This window comes from Chionomys nivalis, chromosome X (genome assembly GCF_950005125.1).
Source record: "Chionomys nivalis chromosome X, mChiNiv1.1, whole genome shotgun sequence".
In the NCBI taxonomy this organism is placed as follows: Eukaryota; Metazoa; Chordata; class Mammalia; order Rodentia; family Cricetidae; genus Chionomys; species Chionomys nivalis.
The window spans coordinates 117,892,895-117,918,532 of NC_080112.1; the positions used below are offsets into that span (position 1 = coordinate 117,892,895).

The 25,638-nt window shown below is 44.1% G+C and overlaps 2 protein-coding genes across 2 annotated transcripts in view; one reads left to right on the top strand and one right to left on the bottom strand.

Moving 5' to 3' along the window:
• Window positions 1-12,044, bottom strand: part of Slc25a43 (solute carrier family 25 member 43) — a 40,132-nt gene extending 28,088 nt beyond the window's left edge. Inside the window, exons 1-3 of the mRNA XM_057759632.1 lie at window positions 11,708-12,044; window positions 5,236-5,477; window positions 284-456 (exon numbers count right to left, since the gene is read on the bottom strand). Of these exons, the coding sequence (XP_057615615.1) occupies window positions 284-456; window positions 5,236-5,477; window positions 11,708-11,982 (690 nt within the window). The 5' untranslated portion in view covers window positions 11,983-12,044. The remainder of the gene's footprint in view (window positions 1-283; window positions 457-5,235; window positions 5,478-11,707) is intronic.
• Window positions 1-25,638, top strand: part of LOC130867582 (A-kinase anchor protein 17B-like) — a 177,163-nt gene that overhangs the window by 43,038 nt on the left and 108,487 nt on the right. The window lies entirely within an intron of this gene.

Genomic DNA, 25,638 nt, shown 5'->3' on the forward strand with positions numbered 1-25,638 from the left:
CAGTGTCCTCCTTTTCTGTGGTTGCAGGCAAGTAAGTAATGTATTTGGGGACCAGGAAAGAAAAGGGAGACTCATCTGGAAGCTTTCTAGAAGACACCTAGTCACCCTGAGTTTAGCAGAAGTGTTAGAGACTACATAGATTTGCATGAGCAGCCCTGAGCTCTTTAGAAACAGGGCATCCGTGGTGGGGCTGTTGGGCAGGAGGGGGTGGGTGGAATCGAGCATTTTTTGTGGCTACCTAAGTGCAAATGCTTCAAGCCCCCTCCCTCCCAGTGCTCCGCACCTGCATCTTTCTCTTCACGGTGTCAAAGGGGAAGGAAAGCGTCTGGCTCACAGCAGCAGCCACACAGACATTGGCAAAGTTCTGCAGGTGAGAGAAGCGGTCCCGGGGTCCATTCCAGATTTTCTCCAGGTTCATGTAGACTAGAAGGGAACCAGCAGAGAAGGGAACAGCGCCTGGAATCAAGCACAAGGAGAGGTTGCTCTCTGGGGAACCACTGTCTGGAGCAAAGGAATGCCTGAGGGCTGTATGATGGGAATAGCAGGTTTGGGGCTGTTTAAAGCCCTGCCAGTTAAGGAGCAACAGGGCATGGTCTGGGGGTGCCGTGACAACACCATATGGTCACCAAAATCCTGAGCTGGTCCACTCAAGGTTGGTGCAGTTTACCATCAATACTCTGCACATGAAAGAACTATAAGCCAGTCTTGAGAGCTCGGTGTGACGACACACACCTATAATCCCAGCACCTAGGAGGTGGAGGCAGGAGGATCAGGAGTTCAAGTTCATTCTTACCTACATAGCAATGTTTATTGCCAGCTTGGGCTACTTGACTGCATGAGACACTGCTTCAGGCAGAAGAGAAAAAAAAAACCCAACTAGATGCTGAACTTGGGTTTGTGATACAGATGCTGTAACTTACATTAAAATCGCCAAAGAAGTCAGGTGGTGGCGGTGCACACTTTTGATCCTAGTATTCGGGAGGCAGAGGTCCACACACAGTGAAACCGAGTCTCAAAAATCAGACACAAAAGTCACCAAAGAAAAAGATGGACTGGTGAATGGCTCCGAGGGATGCATAGGCATGTGACAAAGTTAAAACAATAATCAACTGCGGTCTTCAGTGAGGATATAGTTATTTACAATGTTTAGGGCTTTACTGTGTTTTTGAAATACAAAAAGGAGAAAAGAATGAAAAGAAACATTGCAAGGAGTCCTTTCCATAGCACTGAAGAGATGGCTCATAAGATAAGAACACCTACTGTTCTTGCAGGGGGGCACCTACATCAGGTGGCTCCCGACCACCTGTAACTCCAGCTCCAGGGAATTTGACACCATCTTCTAGCCTCCACAGGCACCTGCACTCATGTGCACACACCTACACACACACACACACACACACACACACACACACTTGTAAAGAAAATAAAATCTTTAAAAAATCACTTCCATTAAAGAAGATACTAGGCTGGGCAGTGGTGGCGCATACTTTTAATCCCAGCACTCGGGAGGCAGAAGCAGGCAGATCTCGGTGAGTTCGAGGCCAGCCTGGTCTACAAGAGCTACAACTAGGGATGTTACACAGAGAAACCCTGTCTCGAAAAATAAAAAAGTTAGTAGGCAGTACTTGATCCAGTTTGGGAGCCTAGAAAGGGACTGTTTCCTTGTGCAGAAGGAAGCATTCTGTGATAACGGTGGCCATGGAGGTTACCTGACCTTGCTGAGATGTCTTAGGGCCCAGTTAGCATTATACAGAGTGGTACCCTCACCTTCCTAGTAACTAAGATGGCGAATCAGAGGACATACTATTTGGTATTCTCACAAATTTCCAGGAACTTTCCGAACCATCTTTAGTTAACAGATAAACTAATTTGTCCCTCAAAAGTGAGATAGAGAGATGGCTCAGTGGTTCAGAGCACTGGCCATTCTTCCAGAGGACCCAGGTTCAATTCCCAGCACCCACACTGTGGCTTGGGACTATTTGTAACTCCAGTTTCCGTGGATCTGACACCTTTTTCTGACCTCCATGGGTACTGCACACACGTGATACACAGACATGCATGTAGGCAAAACACCCCTACACATAAAGTAAAAAGTGGAAGTGCAAAAAGAGATCTACTAGATGGGGTACGGCTGGGGTGTGACTCCGCGGCAGGGCGCTCACAAAGCTCTAGCTTCCGTCCCTAGCACTGTGAAAACGGGAGGCAGAATACAGGTAGGATATCGCTTATCCCTAGGCAAAGGTACTATTTTTTTATTGCTTTTTTTTTTTGGTTTTTTTTTTTTTGAGACAGGGTTTCTCTGTGGTTTTGGAGCCTGTCCTGGAACTAGCTCTTGTAGACCAGGCTGGTCTCGAACTCACAGAGATCCACCTGCCTCTGCCTCCCAAGTGCTGGGATTAAAGGCGTGCGCCACCACCGCCCGGCTAAAGGTACTATTTAATAAACAAAATATATTTGAAAAGACTCACCAACTTTCTATTTTCAAAAACGTTTGGGGAAGCTGGAAGTGGTAGCACATGTCTGTAACCCCAACACTAGAACGGCTGAGGCAAGACGATCTGGAGTTAAAGGCCAGCCTTGCCTACGTAGTGAGCTCAAGCCCAGCCGACATGACATTAGACCTCGTCTCAAAAATAGGAATCGAGAGATCTTTTGCTGTGTGTTGGGCCCTATGTCAAGTGCTGGGACCACAGCTCAGAGCAAGCTAATTTCTATAGATATTTACCATTAAGTACAGGAACACTTCATATGTCACCCCCGATATGTACATGTAGTGAGCTGTACAAGACGCTTTATGCACACAAGTATCAGAGTGATTGCTTTTGCCCAGAAGAACCAGGAAAGAATGAGAGAAAAGAGAATTCTCTCTATCTCTCTGTGTTTTGTTAGGGATTGAACATAGAGTCGCGACCCCGCTCTAGCCACCACCATCTTTTAACTCTTTGACACAAGTCGCAGTAAATTGCTTTTCAGGATTGCAGTGGAACGAGGGCAGAGCATTAGGAAAGATCATCCCATTCTGGCAGCGGTACACAGGGCACACAGGGCAGAGGGCCAGAGGAGAGTCCGACTCTCTAGAGTCAGCAGGAAAGATGACGGAGGCTTGAGCTAAGGTGGAAGAGGGCACAGACTTGTGCATTAAAAGAAGTCAAAGTGACAAGGCTTAATGACTAAAGGGGAAACAGGGAGAGGAGGAACCAAGGTGATTCCTGAGTTTCTTCGAGCTTGGGCCACTGGAAGGAAGGAAGGCAGTCTTGTTAACTAGGGGATGAATAAAGAAGAGTAAGTTTGAGACTAATGAGGACAGCAGATTTTGCACCTCTGGAATATGGAGGTCATCATGTTCAACAGAGGTATGTTCCATTAGGAACTGATCTAAGTCAGTAGCTAAGGGAGAGGGCCCCAGAATCACATAATCACAGGGCATCCCACTGCCTGTTCTACGTTGAGCCAGTTATGTAGCTAAGCACCTACTTCCTCATATTTAAAATGAAGTCTAAGAGGTTGTTCAACAGGCAGAAAGTTAGACAGCCCTGGGAAGGTGGCGCACATCTGTAATTCTAGCACTCGGAAGCTAAGGCAGGAAGATCAAGAGTTAAAAGGTAGCCTGGACTACATAGCAAGTTCCAGGCCAGTCTGGATTACTTAATGTGACCTTGTCTCAAAAAAAAAAAAAAAAATGAAACAAACAATGGTATGTCAGAGCTGAAGAATAAATTGTGGTGATCTCTTGCTCAGCATGCTGACTATAGTTAGTGACAAAGTATGGTACATTTCAGAGTAGCTAGAAAAGAGAGTCTTGATAGGAGAATGAGACCTCACAGCAAAGAAGCGATAAAGGTTTGAGGTGATGGATATGCTAAATGCTCTGATTTGATCACTACTGAATATATGTGTGTATCAAAATATCAAATGACAGCCCATAAACGTGTACAAGTATCTATCAATTAGCCATAAGAGGGCTGGAGAGACGTTTCAGCAGTTAGTGTGCTATGTTCTTGCAGAGGACATGAGTTTGTTTCTTGGCACCCATGTGAGAACACCCATCTAATGTCCTCTTCTGGATTTGGTGGGGAACCACATTTCTGACCACATACCTCTGCATAAGATCTGGATATATATATATATATATATATATATATATATATATGATTAATAAACAATAAGAATGAACTTTTGTGGGGGTGGGAGAGTCTTCAAGAGTGTGGTCCTATTAGGTTGACCATGATCCTGTGGATAACCCTATATCCATAAGTATAAATATGGGCAGCACGGATTGGACTGGATAGGTTATTAGCAAAGAAGATATGAAATTGAGAAGGGGGTAGGGAAATGAGGGGATGAATCTTGAAGGAGTTAGGGGAGGAGTGGGGATATGATCAAATACATTATATGAAATTCTCAGACTTAATAAAATGTTATATTAAAAGCTAAGAATAAAGATAAAAATTTTGAATAAGAAATTGTAATAAAAAACTTCTAGAAATGTACTTAGTGCCCAGTGAGCACTCCTAAAAATGTTAGCATTGTTATTAAAGATATTAGGAGTCAAAATATATTCGTGCTTATTGAAGCTACTGGCTTAGGACAGAGTCATCTAGAGAGGGGATTCAGGGTAAGAAGGCCAATGTAGAAGGCTGAGCATGGTGGTATGTGCTTGTAATCTTAGTATTCAGGAGGCAGAGGTACGAGGATCACTGCAGGTTTTAGTCTAGCCTGGTCTACATAGCAAGTTTCAGGTCAGCCAGGGCTACAGAGTGCAACCTTTTCTCTAACAAACAAACAAACAAAAACATCAACAAAAGAAAGCCCATATAGAGGTTAAAAATAAATTTCAGGGAAGTTACCCAAACGGGCCAGGTATATTGTATAAGAGAGAGCTGCCAGAGAGGTGTGAAGATACCAGGAGACAGTGGCACCCTAGAAGCCAAGTCTCCAGAGGACAGGGTGACTAACCTCATCTAGTACTACATAATGGACTAAATCCTTCTGGATTTGACAAACAGAGGCCTCTCTATGTGTAGCTCTGTCAAAGGCTGTAGATATCACCGAGATCCTGTTGTGCCTGCTCGTACATTTCCACACCGAAGACTCATGTCAGCTGGGCATTTTTGAGGGGGGCTTTGAAGCCAGGCTTTTCTGAGTCACTTGAGGCCTCTAAAATCGATTTAAGCATTTACAAAAGTATATTATACCTTCACCTGTGTCAAGAAGGGGTGTCAAGTTCCACCTTACCTAAAACAGTGAGGGATACCCCTCGATAAAGGGCCAAAAACCCTTCTTGGTGATAAATAGTAGAAAAAGCATGGCTGAGCCCCCTGTAAGATGGTTCCAGCATGTTCTGCACAATCAACCGGGTTTTGATGAGGTCCGTAGGGTAGGTGACAATCATGGAGACCATGCCCGCGAGACTTCCGGCCACAATGGAGCTCCACTGGGAAATACGGCCCAGGTCATCCATGAACAGCACAACAAACCTGGGGAAAAACAGAGAAAGCTCAAGATATGAGCGTTGGACTATGCTGGCATGCTTTCCACCACTTCAAATATTTCCTAGCATTTGGAAGTGCTTTACAGTGTGAAAAATATCATAGAATTATACTGGGATTACTGGGTAATAAGTTTAAGTTTCACTATCCTCATATAACGCTAACTAGCTATAAGGAAGAGCTGTCCAACCTCTGATCTATAGCTTCCCCAAACTCTTCCCACTTCATTTCCAGCATTTCCCCTTTTATCTGTGCAACCATCTAACTTGCTGGTGGGCTGTGAAGGCACAGAAAGATCGCCTCTCTGGAATGTAACCTTTCCACGCTCTTGACACTGAAAGGAAATAGAATTTCCTGAAATAACTGCAAAATCCAGAAATTTCACTCTCTTCCAGCACTGGGAATGAAACCCAAAGTCTTCTATGCATTAGGTACACACTTCTGTTACTGAGCTACATGCCAAGTCCAGCATCCCAGAAACTGAGTTCTGAGCTCAACAGTCCAAGTCAGTATCAATCATAGCCACAGGGCTTTGGCTTTCTGCAGAAGGCCCTACATCCAGCTAGCTGATTAGGCTGTAATGATTAACTAGCTAACCTACGACACTGGCTGATTGGATGGCGAGGTTGCCACCAACCAATTAAGTTGTTTTCAAAACCTTGCTCCCCCCCCACCCCCCCGCCCAAATCTGTCTTATGGTCATGTGGTGGGTTGGACTTCTTGGAAATGCCTCGGTTCTGGGAGATATCTGATTGGAGACTTGTGTTTGGTTTGGTTTGGTTTGGGATGGCTCGAATAAGTTCTGCTAAACTTAGTATAAAGGATGAGTTTTCCTTTATAATGGAGATTAAAAGTGGAGCTGCTGTTTTACTAGTTATCAGAAAAGTAACTAATACAAACAGCGACGGGATATCCACATCTCATCCAGCAAGCCGGCATCATATCAAATGATGGAGAGAGAATGGATGCTAACTGACTCCCTCGCCCTTTGCTGGAAGGAAGGACCATAAAACCAGTAGGGTCACTTTGCAGTGTCTAGTAACTTTGGAAAAACAAGTTTTTAACCCTGTAACTCCATTTCACAGTTCATAGTCTAGAGGAACACTCTTAGAGATCTACACATGAAGACACACTACAGACATTTCTTATAAGAATGAAAAGCTTCAACAATTTAATGTCAAAATGTAGGGGAATGGAAAAAGTGAAGGCATTGTCATTCAATGGATCCTATCTGGTTAAAATGAATGAGCTTAGACAAATCACAGAAGCACAAGAAATAAGCCATAAAAGCATGATGATGAATGGGCAAAACAAGCTATAGATATGACAACCACAAACAATAAACCCATAAGGATTGTTTAAGGTAAGCAGGTACTTAGGAGGAAGTATAAAAGCTTCCCCTGGGAAAGGGAAAATGGACTAGGACCAAGAACGAAAAGGAAGAGGACACTACCTTCACCCAGGCTTTATTATATTTAAGAGAGATACATGGGTGGCAGGGCTTGGCATACATGCCTGTAGTCATGGTTTCGTGGGAGGTTGTGGCAGAAGAAGCACTTGAGCCCAGTATTTTGAGGCTGCTTGGCCAAGACTTGAACTCAAAAATGAAACAAGGGGACTGAGGATGGGGTTTAGTGGTAGTATGATTATTTAGCACACTCAAAGTCCTGGGTTTGATGCTCGACATTGCAAAAACACAAAAACAAAAGCTAACCATCCGCCGCCCACCCCCCCCCCCCCCTTCTCTACATCAACAAAGACATTTTGGGCTTGGTGGTATGGGCTTTGATCCCAGCATTTGGGAGAGTAAGATAGGAGAATCTTGAGTTTGAGGCTAGTCTGAGTTACAGAACAAGTTAAAGGTCAATTTAGAATACAAAGAGAGACTCTGTCTAAAAATAGTATGTAAAGCGTGGATGGTAGGTATATGTTTGACAAACTATTCTTTGTGTCTCTCAGTAGTTTTACAATTCAGTTAAAATTACTTTGCATGGACTTTTCTAAATGCAAACCATAAACTACCCTGTTATAAGCCTTTTTTGGGGGGTGCAGGGCATTCTCAGTCATGAGTGCCTCTCTCAGAAGAAATTTTATAAGGGTACTTCTACACAGCACACCCTTCCAGGCTACAGAAAAGTAAGTTAAGCGAGTTAATTCCTTAGTGCTGAGGCTGGGAAACTAGGAGAAATAGTACTTTTGCCATAGAATGGTACAAGGAGGATACCAAGAGCTTGGAATAAAAGTAAGCAAACAGAGCTGGGCTAAAATAATACTTTCATCTTCTTCAAAATGAAAGCATTGCCAGTTCACTTGCTCTCAAACTTCCAGTGGAGGGGGAGGTTTCCTGTTGTTCAGATGACAGCTGGCCTGAGGAATGAGTGGGGCATTCAGGTGAAGCCATCTGAAGTTCATTGGCAACATCTCCTTCAAGGGGTTATTGGTGCATCTCAATTGGCGCCCTGGCTGTGCTCCCAGCACTGAAGGAAAAATGATATACAGACAATTAAAGCTGGCATTCACCAATGAGCCACTGGCCTGCCTCAGTGTTAATGCCGGCATGCTGTTTCTTTGCCCTGGCCAGTCAAGTTAGAAGGACAGCAGGCACACGAAATAGAAATGATTGTGTGCAGCAAGCTGAAAAAAAAAACCTACTTGAAGTTTAGAATACAAAACGCAGCACCATTCTTTCTTATTGTCCCATTCTTATTCCCTATCCCATTCAGCCATTCGAGGACTTAGGCCAATTTATTGCCCATTTGTTGGTCAGCCATAATGCACCAGATACTGTGCATAGATCACATTGGAGAGCTCACCAGTCCTGACAAGGAAATAACTGACAGAAGCATCTAGAGGGAAACAGGCCCTTGGCTTAGTCAAGTACTTGGAGTAGGAAGAGAAAGCCTATCTTATTATGATGGTTTGTTGTATGAAGTACTCTTAACTATCGAATGTAGAAAATGAAAGAGAAGAACTGAAGGGAGTTCTTTCTTCTATGCCTCTTCACCTCTAATCTTCCCTTAGAATAGTAAAGTCAAGGAGCTGGAGAGGTGACTCAGTGGTTGAGAGCACTGGCTGCTCCTGCAGAGAGCCAGGGTTTGGTCTGCACGTGGCAGTCTGGTCCTACGTGGCAGTTCACAAGCATCTGTAACTCCAGGTCCAGGGGATCTGGTGCTCTGTTCTGACCTCTTTTGGTACTAGGCATGCACACAGTGCACATATGTACATGTAGGCAGACACTCATACACATTAAAAAAAATAGTCAATGCAGATAACCTTGTTAGGCTATCAATGGCATCATTGTGGTCCCTATAGCTTAAAACTCTGACTGGTTGGGGAGGCAGTGTTCCGGTTTTGCTCTTCCTCATGTACATACAAGCTTTTTTTCTCAGGGAGACTGAGACTGAAGGCTCTGGTGATCTTTCAGCTAGTGCAGATTCGACACACACTCCAGATGTATGCGATCAGTACTTACAATGCTAACACAAGCTCCTGATTGGCTATGAAATAAGGAAATGGGGGTGCTCTGAACAAGTCACAGCTGCAGGGCCCCAAACCAATATATAGTCAGACAAACGAGCAGTTGTGCAATAAAGTTGGAGGAGGACCTTCTTTTTGATGCATTTGAAAGCCACCCATTGTATCCGCTATCATTTGCATGTGACAGAAACATAGCACCCAATACTCTAACCAGTAATCTCCTTTCATGGTCAATCCAACTAAGCAGATATTTTAGCTGTGTAGTCGTGGACAAAACCCTGGACTCAGGAGCCAGAGGATGTTTTCAAGTTCTAGCTCTGTCACTGCAATTGTGGAGAATTTTTCAGCCACTCCATTCACTGAGTATGCTGGATGTTCTGTTCCCAGCCATGATCAGACTGTGTACCATTATTCCCTGCTACCTGTTTTGCAAATTCATGGTCAGGAGAGAGTGCAAATGAATTGGTATGATGATAAGCCGTGCCTGCCATCTTTCTGGAGGAAGGATGACTTCACGGCTGATCAACCTTTTTAACTATACCCTGTCACTCATGAGAATGCTTCTTTTCAGCTTTCAGAAGGAAAATAGTCTGTCAGAAAATAATATCAGCACACCTAGTCTATGTAAGTCTCTGCCCTTCTCCTCCATCTTTTCTGTCGCCAACCCAACCCATTTCAGATACTCTGGGCTGCTGCGTGGTGTGACAGGCTCTCAGCTGCTACTAACAACTTTTATAATTTTTTAAAAAATGCTTTAAGATCCCTGGCGGCAGTAGGCAGCAGAAATGCTGTAGGTCCCAAATGGTGGTAGCGGGCCATGTGGCAGCAGGCAGTGGGCCCTGGGAGCAGTGACACCCAGGCAGAGATGGCTGCTGGTCCCTGAGCAGTGGCTGGTCCCAGGCAGGGAGACACATGGCGGGTGGGCAGAAGACAGAGACATGGATAGACACGACTTGCAGAGTGAGGTTGAATATTTATTCAGGGGGTTATGGAGGGGGAAGGGTGAAGGGGGGACAGAGAGAGAGAGAAGGAGAAAGAGACAGAGAAGGGAGATAAGGGAGAAGTGTGGAGAGAGGCAGAAGCGAAGCTGCCTCTCCTGGAGGAAGATAGAAAAGAGAGCAAGCTCAGGCAGGAAGCTGAAGATCAGCCTGCCTCAGCGGATGGGGGAGGGAGTGGGCGTGGCTTGTCTCTTAAAGAGACAGAAAACCATAACACCACCCACGGCCTTTCTCCTTGTCCACCCTACCGTGCCACTAGGAGACACTCATTCTCCTTGAATTTCTAATCACAGCATTGCCCCGACCCTGCACAAGCATTTCCCACAGCCACCATCACATACCAAGTCTGGTTTTCAAGATCTCATTGCAAGCTGCTTTTCCAGCCGGTTATACCGCATGCCTTTCCGTTTCCTGGCCTGTGTTGACATTACCTGCAACACCTCCTCCTCTTTGCCCAGGAGACTCCTACTCGTTTTCCCAAGGCCAAACTCAGACAGCTTGTTCTCCTCTGTGAAGCCGTCCCATCTTCTCACCTGAAGTGTACATCACTGTCGCTCCTGATCCACTGGCAATTTATAGCCACTAAATTCATTGTGATGTCTGTGGACTGAGATATGCCAGTCTTTTTAAACTACCTTGTAAACTGAGACAGGGACCACACTGCTTTGATCCTTGCAGCATCTCCAGGATCATGTGTGTTATTCTGCGTCCTAACTAATGTCAAGTGAATGCGGAAAGAAAGGTGGCGTGTTGTGACCGAGTAGTTCTTAGGGCTGGGAACACAGTGGTAGGACACCTCACTTGCCTGCTCCAAGGCCTGGGCTTTCACCTCTAGCACTGGAAACAAAACAAAAAGTAGCTTAACCAGCTTGTAGGCTGTTTGTTTAATTCAGAGCCAAGGCCAGTCTTTAGAGCTGGCACCTTGCCTCCCTAATGAGGAACCCAGGGACTGTCTTCCCCAACAGAGAAGTAGCCCCTCCTCTAGAGTTGCCACCACGGGCTGCTTTCTTTTAGGCTTCCTTTTAGGCCAGCTCCCATGCAAATCTGTTGAGCTCTGTTAAGGTCACTCCACACATACCCATCATTTGCATCATTAGATCTTTCCCTAGGTAGCAGTGCTTGATGTGGGAGGAGGTGAGAAAAGTCCACAGGGGGAGATCAGTGAGTGGCTGGGGGTGGGGTAAACGGTAGGCCGAGGAGACGGGTCCCTGCTGGGGAAGATGAAACTGCAGGTCCCCTAAGATCCTAAAGCCAAGATAGGCTGGAGCTGGGGATGGGCAGGAATCGTCCTGGTCCCTCTTCCTGTCCTGAGCACTTACTCCTTGGTACACTGGGCTCAGACACACCTTCTGGAGCATTCTCTCCTAAGCCAGCGAAAGCAAACATTTCCAATTTAGTGGTCATTGGTAATGGTCAGACCTCACTTCTTTGGGAAACTTTTTCATTTCTTAACCTCCAGATATCATTTGCCAATTCGACCTCCTCCCCTTGTTCTCCCCAGAAAAGACTAAAGATTTCACAAAACTGCAGCTCGCAAGGCAGGAATCTCAAAAGCATGTGAAAAACTGGTACTATGCTTTAGGGGCTACACCTAACAGCTTTGTGGCCCCAAGACGCCTAGGCACATCGCCCCGCCCCCCCATTATCCGGAAGGAAGGGAGGCTGGGGACCTTTTCGGATTCCCAGTGCTGATACATCAGGCCACCCCAGTCCGACCTCCCGACCCCGCCCTCGGACTCTTACTTTCGGTAGGCAGCCAGCTGCACCATGCTGCAGGGGAAGAGGCGCAGGCACGCCACGCCATTCCCCTTCCACAGGGCCCTCGGCCCCTCGGCTAGCCACACTCGGCGTCCAGTGGCCCACAGCCCCTGGGAGTGGCCTCGCGCCACGCCGACCTGGGCCAGCACGGTGGCGAGCTCCAGGGGCGCCGTGAGGCTGAGGCTGAACGCCCCCGCAAGCCCTGCACACAGCAGCCGCTGGCTGCCGGTTAGCCGGCCATCCCGCCTCCACGTAGCCATCGGGACCCAGCCCCGCGCGGGCCACCTCGTGGCTGGTGTCCGGGGCTCGCGGGCCACCACCGGTAGAGTGGTCCGGCCAGGCCCCGCCCGGCGTGGGGCGGACTCTTGAGATGAACTAGGGAAGCTGGGCCCACGCCCGAGCTGCGCCTCCGGGTTAGGGTGGGATCGAAGGCGACTTTCTCAGGTGTCTGAGGCATGCCCAGTCAGCGTGTATTTTCAATGTTACTGGCAAGACTAGGGCTTCCATTTCTGTCTGGAACAGTTCCCCCTGTTCTTTGAAGGCCAAGCCAGCAAGATTTGTTTCCTAGGTATTCACCCGTCCTCTACCTTGCTGCTTCTCTGTTCCTTTTTCACATTCTATCTTCCCCTCCCCTGACTTTCTTCTCTTCCATCAACCTCTTTATTTTAAAAGGTTGTGCAGCGTGCAGAAATGACAGACCTTGGATAACAATACTTGCCAAACACTCGGTGGTGCGTTCAAAACAGCTTTTTAGCAGATCTGGCCTCATTTGCAGAGGCTGTGGGTGTGGGTGTGGTTAGGCCGCAGGCTCTGGAACCTACCTGCCTTAGATTCCTTGGCTTTGCAGATGTCACGTGATGGTAGGGAGGTCACTGGGTTTCTTTGTGCCTCAGGTGCTTCACCTGTACTGTGGAGATCGCACTTTCTAGAAGTTACCGCGAGGATTAAATCAACATTGACCGGGACAGGTAACCAATCTCTGTGTTGCTTCTGAGGTTATGATTAGACATTACCTTATAGAAGCGGAAACTAAGACATGGAGATGCTTAAGGCTGAGTGGCCACTGCGAGGCAGAAGTAGGGTTCCTACATAGGCCGATGGAGGCCTACATCTCCTTAGGGCCACACACAAGGATTGCATAGTAACACTGCAGCGAGAGAACTTGCCTCAAAATGAAGGTGGTGGTGCCGGAGCGATGGGGGAGAAGACAGGCAGGAGAAAATGTCCGAATGAGACCAAATACTGGGGACGTTCGTTTTAAATTTAAAATCAGTAAGTGTAAACAATGCATTGAAAAAGAATGAGGACCGTGATGGAGAAGACACTGGATGCCAGCCTCTGGCCTCCACATGTACAAGCATGCATAAACTCGCTTCCTTCTCCCCCTTGCTCCCCACCCCTTCTCTCCTCTCTTTGCACACATATGCGCCAAAAGAAGTGAAGGGCCAGAACTGAGCAAACAGAAATTCTGAATCCCTCTTGGCTTTGTCTATGTAGGGTTACAGTGTATAAAGATGAAGCAATGGGCTGGAAATAATGCATATATAAATTTAGCAGTGAGTCCAAGTTACTAGAAGCCAGAGATAAGTCTTTTCTCGTGAGAAACCAGCTTATCCTCCGGTACCAGGGCTCCCGTGGGTGGCTTATCCTCACCCCAGCATGAATTTTCCCAGGGGAAATTCTAATCCTTCGGGCCCCTGTTACATGGATACAATGTACAGTGATCAAATCAAGGCAATTAGCATATCCATCACTTTAAACATTTACAATAATATATTGTAGATTTCAAAATAACAAAAAAGAGGATTTTTGAATGTTTTCAACACAGAGACAAAGAAACTTGCTAAAAAAAGGAACCATTTCAAGTCGTGCAAGCTATAGGCTAAGAAAGATGAGGTCTATTTTAACTGCTCAAGTGTATTTTTTTTTCTATGCAGATACATGGAACATTAAAATGACTAGCAGCAAAACATGTCTTCAATGCCTTCTGTGTTGTCATGAGGCAGTACCGACAAGTCGCTTTCTTATTTTCCTCAGCTAGTGTCTTTCTCATCTGTTCAGCTGAGCACGGCAGGGTTTCCACGGGGAGCAGTTCTTTGCCTTGCGGAAGCCTTGCTCTGCTCTCGGCTGGGGAATGCTTATTTGCCTTGCCTTGTGACTTCTTGTTGTCTTGTGGTGAGGGAATTTCCTAGCTGTGGAAAGTGGCAGAATGTAGCTCTACGAGTCTGAAGATCAGACGATGTAGGATGGTAAAACGGCAGGAATTGAATTTGGGCTCGGGGTAAGGGTGCGTTCAGGTTCCAGTTCTGCCCTAAGCACTCTGTTGCCAGCAGGATGGGGCCCCAAAGCTGTCATGAAGCATCACCCTGGGACCGCAGCTGCTGCCGCCGTACCACATTGCACAGGGAGCTGGCTCAATTGAGCAGTGCCAACTGAAAAGGAAAACCAGTTTCTTTTGGTGCTGTGGAGTTGAACCTGTGACCTTGTACATACGAGGCAGGTGCTCTACCATTGAGCTACATCCTTAGCTCAGTTTGTTTGTTTGCTTTTTCTCAAGTCAGCTTGTATGGGAATTTCTAATGTACCTTCTTGGAACTGTGTATTCTGTTTTTTTTTTATTTCTTTTTCTTCATGGTGCTTTTTGTCTTTAGCACCAATAAGATGCTCAGATGAGCCAGAGATGGAAGGATTTTAAGTCTAGGAAGCTATAGGCCCAGAAAGATAATGAGGCCTATTTTAACCTCCACAGCACATTTCTCTGCAGTTAACAGTGGACAGTAAAATGACGAGCAGCAAAGTGTGTGTTTGACGCCGTCCATGTTTTCAAGATAGTGTGCTCACAAAATGTGCTCAGATTTGTCCGAGCTAGAGCCCCGCTCATCTGTTAAGCAGCAGCAGCTGCGGTCCCAGGGTCTCACACATCCTAGGCAAACAGATTGTGATGTATAGACTCTAACTTTACTTGCTCTTTTTTTTTTTTTTCGAGACAGGGTTTCTCTGTGGCTTTGGAGCCTGTCCTGGAACTAGCTCTTGTAGACCAGGCTGGTCTCGAACTCACAGAGATCCGCCTGCCTCTGCCTCCCAAGTGCTGGGATTAAAGGCGTGCGCCACCACCGCCCGGCTACTTGCTCTTTTTTAATGCCTTTTTTTTTTCAGGAAAAAAAAAAAAAAAAAAAAAAAAACCTCTTCAACGATCCTTGCTCGCTCCAGCCTTGGGAAGTGCATAGCACGTGAAACTGAGATATTATACTAAAAGCAAACATACAGCTAAAAGGAGAGGCAGTCAGTAAAAAGTTGTAGAAGTAAATGTTGTGGCAGGAAGTAGATGGGTGGCCCGCTGATGCCAGTCGGTAGGGAGCCTCCTGTCACCCCAGTCACTCCAACTGTCACCTTTCAGTTTCTCTTCTCTCTGAAGAAATCCTCCCTCAGCTGCGCGCATGCTCACTAGTAGCTTCTTAGATGATGCTTTGTTTATCTTGCTGTTTGGACCAACACTAGTTGATTCCTGTTCTTCTGTGTTTTCTTGCATTCTTCATTCTAGTGGAATTGTGTTGTATAAATTGCAAAAGCGACATAGAGCTGTTGTCCTAAGACAAATGGGATGGAAGTATATCAAGGAAGCTGAACTTCTCTGATCTGTGCTCTCAGGGAAGCACAGTTAAGAGGCATGCATGCATGCATGCATGCATGCATGTGTGCTTGTGTACATGCTTGCATGGGTGTCTGCATGTGTCTGTCTGTCTGTCTCACTCTTTCTGTATCCTTTCTTGCTTCTTCTGTGCTCAAATATCCATTTATGTGGAGTTGTTTTTTTTGCTATCCCTCTCCCTCCCTCCCTCCCTCCCTCCCTCCCTCCCTCCCTCCCTCCCTCCCTCCCTCCCTCCCTCTATCCTGCCCTTTCCTCTGCCCCCTTCTTTCCCTTTAAAGAGACATAAAATCAGTACTCTGAAATGATTTTTTAAAACCACCCTTTTGTAATCAAGTTGTCTGTGGAGAAGAAAACCTGTACACTAGAGAATAATTAAATTTGAACTCTGTGCCCTTTTATACTGTTTGCTTTTTTCTTCTTTCCTTGCACCATGGGCATGAATTACAAAATGCATCTCTCCCCAAGTTTTCGTTGAAGCATTCCCATCAAATGCTATGTCTTCTGCAACACCATCTTGCCCTTGATGAGCTAATTCATTTTTAAATATTGAACAATTCTCAGTGAAATTCTAAATGAAACAAGATACAATCTTTCCTAAACAAATGTGAAGTTTCATCAACTTGACACAATCACCTAGGAAAAGAATCTCAAGAGGAATTGTCTAGATTAGGTTGGTCTATGGACATGCCTATGAGAGATTTTAATTGGTTTGATTGACATGAGAAGACAAACCTTGAATGAGGGTGACAGTTTTTCCTGGGAGAATGGATGGGATGAGCAGGAGAGAGTGAACTGAGCACTGCATGTCCCCTTCACTCTTTGTTTCTGACTATGGATTTGATGTGACCAATCGGCTCCGCCGACCTTCTGTTTCTGGGACTTTCCACCTGTGGTGGACTGGAACCTGGAACTGCGAGACCAGAGAAACACTTTCTCCCCTAAACTGCTTTCTTTTCTTTTGCTTATTTATTTATTTATTTATTTATTATTTATTTATTTATTTATTTTTGCTATTTATTTATTTATTGTTGCCATTTATTTATTTATTGTTTGTTTGTTTGTTTTTCGAGACAGGGTTTTTTTGTGTAGCTTTGGGGCCTGTCCTGGAACTCACTCTATAGACCAGGCTGGCCTCGAACTCACTTCTTTTTTCTTTTAAAGATTTTTGGGCAGGTGAGATGGTTTAGTGGCTGAAGGCACTTGCCAGTCAAACCTGATGACCTGAATTCTATTCCTGGGAGTCATATAGTAGAAGGAGAGAACCACCTCCCAAAAGTTGTCCTCTGACTTCAACACATACCATGCCACATGAGAGCCAGACAAATGAAGCACAATAAATAAAAATAAAATTTAAAAAAATATTACTTTTAATTATGTATTATGTGAGTGTCTCTATGTGGTTTTGTGCCCATGAATGCAATGACCATGGAGGCTAGAAGAGGGCCTGGAGCTGGAGTTACCGGAAGTTGTGAGCTGTCCAAGCTGGGTGCTAGAAACCAGACTCAGGTCCTCTGGTAGAGCACTCTTAACCACTGGGCAAACTCTCCAGCTCCCCTGGATTGCTTTTGTTAGGGTATCGTATCACAGCAACGGTTGAGAAACTAAGACAACACACTAGACAAACGTAGAAGAACAGGAATACTGAGTGTAGAAACACCCCGTAAGACTTATCTTTATGAGCAAAGCAGAGTTAAGCTTTTGATTCAGATCACTGTTGAACAGGTTTTCCTGTTCTTTGGAAACCCTGGTTATAGGACTGTCTTATACGTTACAGGACAGCATCCTGGCCCTTTTCTATTGAGTGCTGGCAGAATACCCTATCATGGCACCTCCCTTTGGCTTTCCCGAGATGTACCTTTATGAGGCAATGCCATTCCTGTTGAGAACCACTGCTCAAGCTGTTGCCTTTGCTGGGAATGCTCTGTCCACCCATGTTTGCAGAGCCTGCTCTTTCTTGCTTTCTTTCAGAGCTAAGTTGAAATGTCATCTCTTTTCTGAGGACTTGACGGACCACAGTCTATAAAGTCCCCATTGAGACTACTGCATGGTCCCTTTTCAGCTCACTGCCTAGCTTTTAGTGCACTCTTCTCTTCTTGTTCTTTCTTTTTCCTTTTCTTCAATGAAGTGCTCTAGTTTTATATAACTGACACCCAGTTACCCCACCAAATTGACTCCCAATAACCGAGCGGGGAAATCAGCATTTGGCATGTCTCTTCCTTGACAGCCCTTTCTCTGAACTGTTGGTCTTCCTCCCTTGGTTAATCCTTTCTGCCCAGAAGCATTTCTCTTAGTTGATTCCAGATCCTGTCAAGTTGACAGTCAGGGCTAACCTTCATTGCTATTCATTTATTTTGTCTCCATGGACACCAGATGCTATTTACCGCTCTTGACTCCCCGGGGGTCAAGTCTCACACTCCCCCCCTCCCCGAGGTGGTTTGAATCAGAATGGCCCCCATAGGCTCATATATTTGAATACTTGGTTCCCAGGTGATGAAACTCTTTGGGAAAGATGAGGAGGTGTGTCATTCTTGGAAGAGGTGTGTTACTGGGGACAGACTTTTCCATTCCCAGTTAGCTCTCTCTGTCTAATGGTTGTGTCTCCAGATGTGAGCTCTCAGTTAGGGCTCTGGTAACATGCCTGCCTTCTTGCTGCCATGCTCCGCCAAATATATCAACCAATAAGGCTGGTGAGATGGCTCTGTAGGTAAAGACACTTTCCACTAAGCCTGGCAACCCGAATTTGATCCCCAGGATGGAAGGAGGGACTGGACTTGTCTGAGTTGATTTTTGACCTCCACATACATGTGTGTGCTCCCTCAAATTAATAAATGTAACTTTAAAACAGTAAATCATTCAGTAGAGTGACAAATAAACAAGCCACCATCATCCCTAGATCACTGGTCCTGTAGGTAAATTCTATTAAGCAATCAGGGAACAGTTGTAATATTATATGTGATATTCAGTTAAATATCCATTCAACTCAACTCATAAGGCTACTGTGAATCAAGAAAATTATAGATTGTTCTTTGTCATGAGCATACATGGAGAATTCCAAAATAAAATACTTGCAATAGAGTTGCATTTGCTTAGTAATAAAACATAGTTAATATTAGAAAGAAGCTATTAATTTAATAAACTAGGATAATAGAATAAGGAAGCCCAAACTAGCTCCTCTTTTTATGTAACAATAACTAATGAAAAAAGAGGCCACATTTTATTTTATTTTATTTATTTTTTATTTATTTTCAAGACAGGGTTTCTCTGTAGCTTTGGTTCCTGTCCTGGAACTAGCTCTTGTAGACCAGGCTGGCCTCGAACTCACAAAGATCCGCCTACCTCTGCCTCCCGAGTGCTGGGATTAAAGGCATGCGCCACCACCGCCCGGCAAGGCCACGAATTTAAAAGAGAGCATGGAGGTGTATATGGAGGGTTTGAAGGGAGAAAGGGAAGGGGAAAATTATAGAATTATGTTATAATCTCAAAAAAGAAAATAATTTTAAAATATCTTAATTTATTTTTAATTTTGCGTGTGTGTGTGTAGATATCTGTATATAAGTACAGGTGTCTTCAGAGGCCAGAGGGGAGTATCAGGTCCCTTGAAGCTAGAGTTGTAGGGCCCATGGGTCTACCCCTCCTCTCGGGGTTCATCGTGAGGCCAGAAACTGGCCAGACATCTTTTTTTTTTTAATATTTATTTATTATGTATACAATATTCAGTCTGCATGTATGCCTGAAGGCCAGAAGAGGTTACAGATGGTTGTGAGCCATCATGTGGTTGCTGGGAATTGAACTCAGGACCTTTGGAAGAACAGGCAATGCTCTTAACCTCTGAGCCATCTCTCCAGCCCCCTGGCCAGACATCTTGTTGCAGTTTCCAGCTAAACATCCTGTTTGTTCCTGTGCTCCCTCTGCCCCACTGGTGGTTAGCTATAGGGCCATTCTTTACTCCATTTTGGGTGTAGTAATTTCCTACCTGCCTGGGGGGAATTCCATTGTGCAGCAGCTAGGTCTGTAAGGTTTTCCTAAGCTTGAATAAACGGCATTTGGCATATCTCCTCTCAACTGACCTAGGTCTCTTGTATGTTCTTTTAATCTCCAGGCCCTTGCCCGGCTCATGAACAGTACAGTGGCGTGTGAACTGTACCCAGAGTAACGCAGGCATTGCAAGAGTTACATACAGATGCTCATGAACTGCGTCGTGTGTGTGCTGGGAGTTGAACATGGGTGCTTTTTAACCACTGAGCAATCTCTCCAGCTCCCCGGTACCTTTTTTCGATCTTGTTCTGTATTGAGGGATGTTGGGGGTTCTTTTTGCACTTTTGCTTTTTGAGGGGCCCACCACCCAGCTCCCAAATAAGTCACACACTTATTTGGCTATTCTTAGTTATGAATGCCCAGCCTTAGTTTGGCTTGTTTCTTGACAGCTTTTCTTAATTTTTTTTTTTTTTTTTTTTTTTTTTTGGTTTTTCGAGACAGGGTTTCTCTGTAGCTTTGGAGCCTGTCCTGGAAATAGCTCTTGTAGACCAGGCTGGTCTCGAACTCACAGAGATCCGCCTGCCTCTGCCTCCCGAGTGCTGGGATTAAAGGCGTGCGCCACCACCTCCCGGCAAATTATCCTGTCTACCTTTTGCCTCTGGGCTTTTATCTTTCTCTATTTCTGTTTACCTCTCTTTACTTCTTTCTCCGTGACTTCCTGTGTAGAGGTGACTGGCCCCTGATGTCCTCTGCTCTTTGTTCTGTTGCTCCTTTTCTTCCTTGTTTCTCCTTCTATTTATTCTCTCTGCCTGCCAGGCCCTCCTTAATGGCCATTTCAGATCTTTATTAGGACCAGCAGGTGTTTTAGACAGGCAAAGACTCACATCTTCACAGAGTTAAACAAATGCAGCATAAACAAAAGCAACACATGTTAAAATAATTTTCTACAACAGAGGGACAGTAATAATAATTGCAACAAGAAGGGAAAATAAGTAAAATGTAAGGATTGATCGAAATGACAAATGATGTGTTGTCTACATAAAAACCACAAGAGAATATATATTAATGATTGAAAAATAAGGAATAGTTAACAAGGCTTGAGGATACATAGGAGCAATATAAAATATTCAATACTGCAACAACATGAAGTTAGAATAGTAACAAAAACTAAACAATATCCAGGAATAACCAGACAAAAGATGTGCAGGTCCTAGATGCAAAAACAATACATTTTCTCTCTGAAAAATATTGGTATTTGTTATTTTTTTTGCATTGCTATGGCAAAATACCCAGCAGAATCAACTTAAGAGGGAAAAGCTTATTTCCCTTCATGGTTTCAGATGCATTTCCATCCAGCATGGTGGGGAAGAGCAGCTTCCCGGTGACTAAGGGAGTGGCTTGTTCACATTGCAGCAGGCAAGGATGGAGAGTCAGTGGCTTTCTTGGACACACCTATTTCTTCTATCCAGACTCCTCCTCCTAAAGTCTTCACCACCTTCAAAGTAGCACCATGACCTCAGGACCAGCTGTTCACACTATGAGCTTGTGAGGGATGTTTCATATTCAAATCCTAAGAATATTAAAGAAAATTTCAGTTAGTGGAGGGGTAAAATATGTTTATGTTTAGGAAAGGCTTACTAATGTAATGGTCTAGAACTCTCTATATTCATTTAGACATTTGATGCAATTCCACTTGATGTTCTAAATAAGACCAAGGATAGTGAAGACAATATGAAAACAATTTTTTTTCTAGTTTTTCGAGACAGGGTTTCTCTGTGAAATAGTCCTGGCTGTCATGGAATTCGCTTTGTAGACCAGACTGGCCTTGAACTCACAGAGTTCTGCCTGCCTCTGTCTCTTCAGTGCAGGGACTAAAGGCATGTACCACCAGAACCTGGCTATTTCCTATAAGTTTTAGTAATTAAGTCAGTGCAGAGAAAAAGAAGTCTATGAAATATATAGAGGCCAGAAACAAGCCTGCACCTAAATAGCAACTTGCTACAGGAGCTGTACAGAAATGAAGAATTATTGGATATTGTTCCCGAAACTATTGGTTATTCCCATGGAAAACCAAAATTCCATATTAATCACAAATCATTGACATAAGCAAGTACAATGTGATCTAAAAATTTTAAATGATGTTTTTATGTATCTCTGTCTGCTTGTGGGTGTGTATGTGGTCCAGCATGCTATGGCACACGGGTGGAGGTCAGGGGATAACTTGCCGTCATTGCTTCCCTTTCTTCCCCTGCTTTGTCTCCATAGCCCTTATTATGCTAACCGTGTGTAACCTATTTGCTCTTTTATTTATTGTCTGTCTCTTCACTAGAAATCATCCCCTTGAGAGTAAGGGCTTTGCTTTTCTGGCTGCCATATCCTTTGGTTCTCAAGTAATGTCCACTACATAGCATATACCAATGAAAAACACACTTGTCACGAGACTGAGTGCATGAGTATAAATAATAATAATTAGCATTCAGAATATGTAAAGAGTCTGCATCAATTAAAAGCTAACAAGTGCCTTAAGAGGAAAATTGCCAAGGGCTGTGGGCAAGCTGTTCATGGAAGAGGAAATCTGAAGGGACAGTGAAACTATGGAAACACTTAATATAATTTATAATCAGGAAAATGAAAATTAAATAATAACAACTACTTCATATCCACGAGATTGGTAAAAATTAAAACCTGATAATGCTTGTTATCTGTAAGAACTTTGGGGACAAGGAAACTGTTTCCTGTTAGGTGGAGTATATACTGATACAACTATCTTGGGGAAGAATTTGGTCGCTGTCAAGGACCACCCTCGACTGGATTCACACGTTTCAGGGTAGGAGTGTGACGGTTAGAATTATTAAGCAGAAAAGAACAGAGATAAGAGAGAAATAAGAGACGGAACACAGAACAGCATCGGGAGGGAAATTCAGTGACTACTGAACCACTCTATTTCCCACATATTTTTTTTATACCCCACTCCTAAAGAGGAGGGGGGAAGCAACAGACTTCATCAACATGATAAAAGGAATAGACAGAGCATCTCTGACCTTTGGTCAAGATGGAGCTGATGCTCATCAAAATCTCAGCAAAATTCTTCAAAGACCTCGAAAAAATGGTACTCAAGTTCATAGGAAAAAGCAAAAAATCCAGGATAGCCAAAACAATCCTGTGCAATAAATGAACTTCTGGAGGCATCACAATCCTTGACTTCAAACTCTACTACAGAGCTATAGTACTGAAAACAGCCTGGTACTGGCATAAGAACAGACAGGAGGACCAATGGAACTGAATAGAAGACCCAGATATCAATCCACACATCTTCAAACACATGATCTTTGATAAAGAAGCAAAAAAATCAAATGGAAAAAAGAAAGCATATTTAACAAGTGGTGCTGGCATAACTGGATATCAATGTGTAGAAGAATGAAAATAGACCCATATCTATCACCATGCACAAAACTCAAGTCCAAATGGATCAAAGACCTCAACATAAAGCCAGCCACACTGAATCTTATAGAAGAGAAAGTGGAAAGTACACTTGAATGCATTGGCACAAGAGACCACTTCCTAAATAGAACCCCAGCAGCACAGACACTGAGAGAAACAATTAATAAATGGAACTTCCTGAAACTGAAAAGCTTCTGTAAAGCAAAGGACATGGACAACAAGACAAAACAACAGCCTGGGAAAAGATCCCCACATCAGACAGAGGTCTGATCTCCAAAATATACAAAAGAACTCAAGAAATTGGACACAAAAAGATCACATAATCCAATAAAAAAATGGAGTACAGACCTAAACAGAGAACTCTCAACAGAGGAATCTAAAATGGCTGAAAGACACTTAAGAAAATGTTCAACATCCTTAGTCATCAGAGAAATGCAAATCAAAACAATTCTGAGATTCCATCTTACACCTGTAAGAATGCCCAAGATCAAAAACACTGATGACAACTTATGCTGGAGAGGTTGTGGGGAAAAGGGAACACTTCTGCATTGGTAGTGGGAATGCAAGCTGGTACAACCCCTTCGGATGTCAGTGTGGTGATGTCTCAGAAAATTAGGAAACAACCTTCCTCAAGAACCTATAATACCACTTTTGGGTATATATCCAAAGGATGCTCAATTGTGTCACAAGGACATGTGCTCAACTATGTTCATAGTAGATTTGTTTGTCATAGCCAGAACCTGAAAACAACCTAAATGTCCCTCGACTGAAGAATGGATAAGGAAAATGTGGTACATTTACACAATGGAGTACTACACACACACACACACACACACACACACAAAAGAAATAACGACATCTTGAATTTTGCAGGCAAATGGATGGAACTAGAAAACATTATTTTAAGTGAGGTAACCCAGACACAGAAAGACAATTATCACACGTACTCACTCATAGGTGGTTTTTAAACATAAAGCAAAGAAAGCCAGCCTACAAACCACAATCCCAGAGAACTTAGACAACAATGCGGACACTAAGAGAGACTTACATAGATCTAATCTACATGGGAAGTAGAAAGTAGAAAAAGACAAGATCTCCTGAGTAAATTGGGAGCATGGGGACCTTGGGGGAGGATTGAAGTGGGGAGGGGAGAGGCAGGGAGGGGAGCAGAGAAAAATGTAGAGCTCAATAAATATCAAAAAAGATAATTAATACAAAATGAACAAATCTAATATACATAAAAAGATGGAGCTGATACACCTCTGTACTCAAAATTCTAATTAAGCACCCTATGTCAGGATCTCTTGTTTTGTAGCCACTTGTCAACAATCTTGAACTCGCTGACCTCTAGTCAAGGTGGAACAGCCTCACATCTGTGGACCCTGACAGGTAGCATATAATAAAGATGAACTTACATATATTTTCTCAGACTCAGAAATGCTACTTTGAAAGTGGTATATGGAGGCAGATGCCTTTAATTTCAGCACTCTGGAGGCAGAATGATCATGAAGGTGAGTTCTAGGTTAGCCTAGACTACAGGGAAAGACTCAGTTTCAAAATAAAAGGAAATGGAAACTGCACTTCCTGGAAAATCTGATAGAGGTATTTTTCCATATCTGAGTGAAGAGAGGAGACAGGATTGTTTACAGTGGGATTGTTTGTAGTGGCGAATGCGAATGACTGGGTAGAGCCCTAATGCCCAATAGCAGGAGAATGGAAAAGGGAGCCATGCTAATCTCATATGGCAGGATACTACATGACAGTAAAAATGATCCCATTTTATATAACTATACACAAAGAGGTGGAAAAAAATCATAAACAGATTGGGCATAAAAATCACGTCGCAGAATAAATACTGCCTTCTCTTTAGTGAAGCTTCAAAACACAGCAAACAGATGTCACTGGACAGAGGAACGTGCGCTAGAAAAGATAGTGGCTTCCTGTAGAGTGTGTCGGAGAGCCTTGAGGTCAGCAGAGGCTCTAATGTGCATGTCCATGTGCATGCTCTTTAGCACTTCAGGAAGAAGGCAGTATTTGAGCTGGACGTGGAACGTGCCTGTGTCTCCAGCACGTGGGAAGCAGGAGGATGATGATTAGTTCAAGGCCAGCCTGGGTTACATAGGAGACCGTCCCTCAAAACAGGCCTGGGGACAGATCTCAGTGGTAGGGTATCTGTCTGGTCTGAGCAAAGTCCTGGCTTTAATCCCTAGCACTTCAAGCGAACAAGCAACAGCACTAACAAATAGAAATGACCCAGAGAAGCAAATGTATCACAAGTCAATAAGGATAGCCACAGATAACTTTATATATGGCTTCTTTTATTATTCCCTTAGTGTGTGCTGGCAATGATTCATTTCAAACATTTTCATCAGTTCAGTATCATATATTTGGTGTGTGGGTTGTGAAGAGTCTAAATACAGCTAGGTGTGGTAGCACATGCCTCCTAGCTCTTAGGAGGCTGAGTCAGGAGAATCATGAGTTTGAGGTTCTTCTCTTCTATCTAATGAGACCCTGCTGTGAAATTAAATAAGTATATAAACAAATAAAAAATAAAGAAGCTAAGCAGTTTGATACCATTTTCACATTCTTATGCTATCTTCTTTCCGCTACAATATCCTTAGTGTTATTTGCTCAACAGGCATCACACAGTTCTTGAGTTTGAATCTCAGCTTAGTTTGGGACAGGGGTCAGAATACATGCTGTAGGGCAGGGGGATGGCTCAGTGAGTAGAGTTGCTTGCTGCCAAGTCTGATGACCCAAGTTCCATCGCTGGTACTCACATGGTGAAAGGAGAGAACTGGAACTCTCGAGAGTTGTTTTCTGCCCTCCATATAGCTATCATCATCATCAT